The sequence below is a fragment of the Cinclus cinclus genome, chromosome 15 (genome assembly GCF_963662255.1).
Source record: "Cinclus cinclus chromosome 15, bCinCin1.1, whole genome shotgun sequence".
NCBI classification, from domain to species: domain Eukaryota; kingdom Metazoa; phylum Chordata; class Aves; order Passeriformes; family Cinclidae; genus Cinclus; species Cinclus cinclus.
The window spans coordinates 7,863,688-7,868,987 of record NC_085060.1 but is presented as its reverse complement, the minus strand read 5'-3'; the positions used below and the strand labels follow the sequence as shown (position 1 = coordinate 7,868,987).

The following is a 5,300-nucleotide window of genomic DNA, read 5'->3' as shown; positions in this document are numbered from 1 at the left end:
TGAGGTAAGAGGTGTTCCCTAACTCCACAGAAACCAGGAACTGAGATTGTCTTTGCTGTTGTAATTTTGGCCCTCAGGTTCACACTGATTTACGCCGTGAAGGAGGGTAGACTAAACCAGTGACTGTGTTTCTGGGAATAAATTAAGAGTTTTCTTCTGCAAGGCTTCAAAGCTTAGTAGCATGGATTATCAAATAACATTAAATGAATGACAATTATCTGCACCTTTATGGTACTTTTCAGCAGAGAGTTTAGCAAATTAGCAGCTAAGTGTGGCTGCTTCTCACCACCATCATGTGAAGTGAAAATTCACATTTTAGAGATGGGAGCCTGCTGCATTGGGTAAGGCAATGATGTGGCTGGATGCCATTAAAATCAGAATTCTTGTGTCTTGCTTTCCCTCAATTGCTGTAGGAACTGTGTGCCCCTCTCCTAAAGGCAGCAGTCATCAGCACTCCTGCTTCTCTATTCTTCCAGCCCTCAACTTGCAAACTCCTTGTATGATTAGCATAACAATGAATATTTCTCCTGAAATTGGATTTAGTTCTGGCTCCTAAAAGGGAAGCCCATAAGGAGAACAAAGTGAGCATTGCTTGGAAACTGGCATGTGGAGGTGATGTTTCACATGTTGCTGTGCTTCGACCAATTCCCATGCCCTGATGGGCTGGACTGCAGCAAGATCCGAGCACAATCCCTTTGTCCATCCTTCCTTCCTGGTTCCCCTCCCTTCTCCCTCCCTCCACCCTTAGGGAGGTTGTCCTACTCTTCTTTTTTTTTTTTTTTTTTCTTCCCCCCCCCATCCTCCCCAGCTGTATAAGTCCCTAATCAAGCTGTCCTTGCATCAAAGGACAGCTCAGGGGACACAGAGCAGGGCCCGGAGCAGCAGGATGGCTCACGGCATCTTGGGGCTCATGCGGCCCTTGCAGCGTGGACTGAACATGAGCAAAATTCGCCTCGTTCTTCTCTGTGGTGTGACTGAGCAGCACCACAGCCTGGCAAAGTGGACAGAAAGAGGCTTCAGCTCCACACATGGGTTCCAGGATGGCTCTGGGGAGTCAAGGTGAGTCAAATGCTCCCTTGCTGCATGTGAAGGGATGGGTGTGCACCTCTGCCTTGCCCGTGACAGGATGAGGAGAGGCCAGCAAAGCCACGGCGTGTGGCAGGTGGGGGACAAGACCATCACCTTAGGTGAGAAGATGTAGGTGGGAGGAAGGTGGTGCCAGCACCCAGCCTGAGAGGTGCTGTGGCAACCTGTCAGAGGTGCTAGTCCTGCCTCCAGAGCTGTGGGGTTCACAGCTAGTGGCTGGGAGCCAGCTTGTGAAGGTGACAGAGGCACAAGAGTCCTTTGGCCCATTTCCACAGCAGGAACTACAGCAGGCTCCTTGCCAGCCTTTCCTTTCTCTGCTTCAGGGATAGTTCAGGAAGAGATGGTAAAATAAATGTAATTTGTGGATCTCCTTGAGTAGTATCACCTAGGTCAGACTGTAATCTGCTAGGCATTGAGAGAGAGAGATCCCAACCACCTCACAGAAAATACAATAAACCATTTTGCTATCTGACCTTAGAGAAAAGTCATAGTGATGACCCTGCTTGGTGGGATTTATGAAGACTCATTAGCAATAAGATTTATTTCTAATTGGTTTGTTGCTTATGAAATTATCTCTGGCAGTGCTTGTAGGCATCTTGCTGGTTTGTATGGCCTTGGAAAGTATCTTTTAGTGAAAACATTGACAGGGGGAAGAACTAAAGAACTACTTTCTTGAAACCTCCTTCACTACTTTCCTGTCACAAAAGGTTTGAGATATTAATTTTTAAAAGAGAATAATCAGTTGGCGTACACTGAATTTGCAGTGTTGAGTTTATCACATCCTGGTAAGATTTTTCCAAACCTCTGACCACGTATCCTGTGACAGTAATGCCGTTGTAAAATAGTTCAGACTAAATGAATCAAAATTTAGTCAAACTAATTTTTTGGGGTTTTTTTCTCCCCTTAATCCTGGTTCAAAATTACTTAACAAAATGTGAAAGTAATTTTTTCATTGTTTCAAAAACACCAATAAACAAACTCAAAAGTAAATAAAATTAAAAGCTGCAGACTTTGTTTCCAGCTTTGGGTAGCCAAAACAAGTGTCTTTCAGAGACTTGAGCCTGGGACTGATTTGAGGGATATAAGGGCAATGAGACCAGTATGCAAGGCACCAGTCCTGAGAACACAGCCAGATACCTTAAATGTTCCCTTGAGCCAGCGTAGAGGGAAGCTGCTTGGAGGTGTTCTCTGCATCATGGTCAGGAGTGCTTGGCATCATCCCTGCTCTTGAGAAGACAACTCTGCAGCCAGGCTTATCCAGTCATGCAGAGTATCTCACAACAGCATCAATCTTTCCTTGTAGCTACCTGGATAGTCTGTGTACTGTCCCTGGCTGCAGCTTGGCTGCCTTGGGGCCCACATAACTGGCAGCAACAACCAAAGCAAGGGTTGAACTCAGAGGAACTGCAGGGAAATAGATTTGTGGGAGGTTGGTGCAGAGATTCTCCTGCAACTAATGTTGGCTAAAGCTCTAGGTGCCTCAAGGATAACAGGAATTAAGCTTTCTGTCAATAAATGTGCAGACAGCTTTGGAGGTTTTTGCATCCAGCAGTCTCTGCATCTCTCATTATCCAGCTGAAAAATCCATTCGGTTGCAGCACTAAGTGGAATTCTATCACTTTACCATTTCTATTGTGTAACAAATTATTTCACCCATAAAGATAAACCAAACATTGCCTTAAAATGCTTTGTATGCCTATTTCCCATACAAATTGAATTAATTGCTCTGTTCCATCAAAAATGAGGAGGATTATTTTGTTTTGACATTTGAGAACTAGTCTTTAAATTGTGTATTTAGAAATATCTGTAGGTGTCTATATTGAAGGAAACTGGTGTATGTTGTCAGCCTGATGAAAGAGAAGCTTCTGCCACTGGAGAATGCCCTGGGCTTTGGGATGATGGGCACTTGGGCAGTGCCACACTGAGAGTTAGTGGGCAAAAGGCCCAGCTACCTCCAGGGTGCTGCCTTCTTTCAGCACAGGAGGGTTACCTTTGGGTGACTGGGACCTCCTTAGATATAAGGGAACATTTAGTATGTATACTAAGCAAAAACCAGTGTTTGCTCATGTGCTTCCTCTGGCAAATATAAAAGTCTCAGAATATCGGAATTTTCTTGGTAAGAAATCCTGAACACTGCTGTCAAGGTAGCAGCCTTCTCCAGATTGGTGTGAGAGCCTTGTCAGGAGGAGATGAACTGGATGCTGTTTCCCTCTCATTTGTAGATGCCCTTTCTGCAAGTTATCATTAAGAGAAGCTGATGGCCATGTTCCTAACTCTTGGCCAGATTAGATCTTGCAGACTGTCAAAATAACTAGCAATTTTTCCTGACCGTGGATCACATTAGCTCAGAGGAAGTTACTCAGCCCAGTAGCTCTTGGAAGGCAGGGCTGGGCATGTCTGACCACAATAAGGCTCCCTGTGATGGAGTTAAGGAATAGAGTGGGCACTTCATGGAAGAAAAAGCAGCAGAAAAGGACCAATCATCAAGTAATCCCCTTGGAAAGGGAAGGGGAAGCAAAACATGAATGACAACAGCCCTTCTTGCTGGTTTATGTATCTGATCTTAAGCACTTTGCTGGTTATTGCACCACTCTACCCAGGACTAACATCCCAGGCCTGGGACTTGCAAATGCTCTGTCTGCCTACACATGCTCCCTCTGCCAGCCAGACCAAGCAGGGGAAGCACCTGCAGAACACCTGCACTTGTTTGTACACAGATAGACATTTATCCTGTGGGCTGTTTGATAAAGTGGTAAATATTTTGGGGCAACTCAGATTTGCCTGCCACTGAGAACTGATAATTTGAATTTTTTCTTTGGGCATGGCATAATCCTTTGGGAAAGTGTTTGCAAGCACATTTTCCTCCAACTGCCATGTCTCTAGCATTCAGCCCAAAGACCTCAGTTGTGGATGTATAGAAAAGGGTGGATTCCTCTGATTTTTTGCAAATTTGTCTTACAGCTCCGAGGGTCAGGTGACAGTACATTTTATAAATCGGGATGGAGAGCGACTTACGACCACAGCCAAAGAAGGGCAGAGTTTGCTGGAAGTGGTAGTCAATCACAACTTGGCCATTGATGGATTTGGTAGGTGCTCCAGCAGGATATGTACATGTCCTGTTAGGGCTAGTGGGTACTTAGGAATAGTACAACAGTACATATGCCCCTGTGTTCTGCAAAGACCATAAACAGGCTTCCTTTCCCCACTGGCTGCTTGCTGGGTGGCTCACCATGCTGAGATGGCAATGTAACCTCACACAGTCACCACTGGCATCCCAGCAGCCTCTGTCAGTGCTTTTGGCTGCATAGAGCTGATGTAAAAATTTGGAAACTGATGGTGATTCTCCCAGAGAAGAGGGAGGCTGGAAACTGCATCTATCTGTTGTGTTTCCTAGCATCTCTTTTGGCATGCTCCAGATCTGTTACAGGGCCTTTTCTCACACTGTTCCTAAAGATGGTGGCTCTCACCCCCTTATTTTTCCTGATTTGCTGCCATCCCCTTGTTTCTCTGCCAGGTGCCTGTGAAGGGACATTAGCCTGCTCGACCTGTCACCTCATCTTTGACAAGGACACCTTCCAAAAGCTTGATGCCATCTCAGATGAAGAACTCGACATGCTGGACTTGGCATATGGACTCACTGACACGTAAGCCTCCCTGCTGGTCACAGCAGATCCTCAAGCCTCTGAGGCAGATTTGCACCATGTGGCACCTCTTTCCAAGGGGATGGGGCTTGTTCTGTATTATAGCTGTGCCTTGAGAGCAGGAGAGTTAGTGAAAACCCATCCTAGACCAGACATCCCAGTGTGGGTGGGGGATTTCTCCCTTTACTTTGGGAACAGAGGAGTCTCACTTCATGTTTTCTTCTCAGCTCGCGCCTTGGCTGCCAGGTGTGTGTGAAGAAGTCGATGGATGGTCTGACGGTGAGGGTGCCCATGGATGTGTCTGACATGAGGAGGCAGCTGGAGGTTGGAAAGCAAAGCAAACAGTAACTGGAAATGACTGCTGCACAACTTAAATCCTCATTTAGGCAAGGCAGGGTACTTAGCTTTTGGTTGACACTACAGCTTTTTGTGGCTGGCTTGCAGTAGGCTGTAAAGCTCTGATTCAGTATAAAAGGTGTGTTTGGCAAATCTCTTATTTAAACAAGGCATCATGCTTAATTGTGTCTTTGGTGTGTATTTTAAGTGCTTAAATGCTCTGCTGAATGCAACTGG

At 45.7% G+C, this 5,300-nt stretch overlaps 1 protein-coding gene across 1 annotated transcript; it reads left to right on the top strand.

The window, feature by feature from the left end:
* Positions 1–619: 619 nt before the first annotated feature.
* On the top strand, positions 620–5,075 carry LOC134050101 (adrenodoxin-like). Its single transcript, XM_062502953.1, has 4 exons — positions 620–1,059; positions 4,048–4,172; positions 4,601–4,730; positions 4,955–5,075. The coding sequence occupies exons 1-4, from the start codon at positions 887–889 to the stop codon at positions 5,073–5,075; spliced, it is 549 nt and encodes a 182-aa protein (XP_062358937.1). The 5' UTR covers positions 620–886.
* Positions 5,076–5,300: the final 225 nt, after the last annotated feature.

Coding starts and splice junctions, on each gene's coding strand:
- LOC134050101 (XM_062502953.1), top strand. CDS start 887: ATGGCTCACGGCATCTTGGGGCTCATGCGGCCCTTGCAGCGTGGACTG. Junction 1,060..4,047: donor GATGGCTCTGGGGAGTCAAG/GTGAGTCAAATG, acceptor TTTGTCTTACAG/CTCCGAGGGTCAGGTGACAG. Junction 4,731..4,954: donor GCATATGGACTCACTGACAC/GTAAGCCTCCCT, acceptor TTTTCTTCTCAG/CTCGCGCCTTGGCTGCCAGG.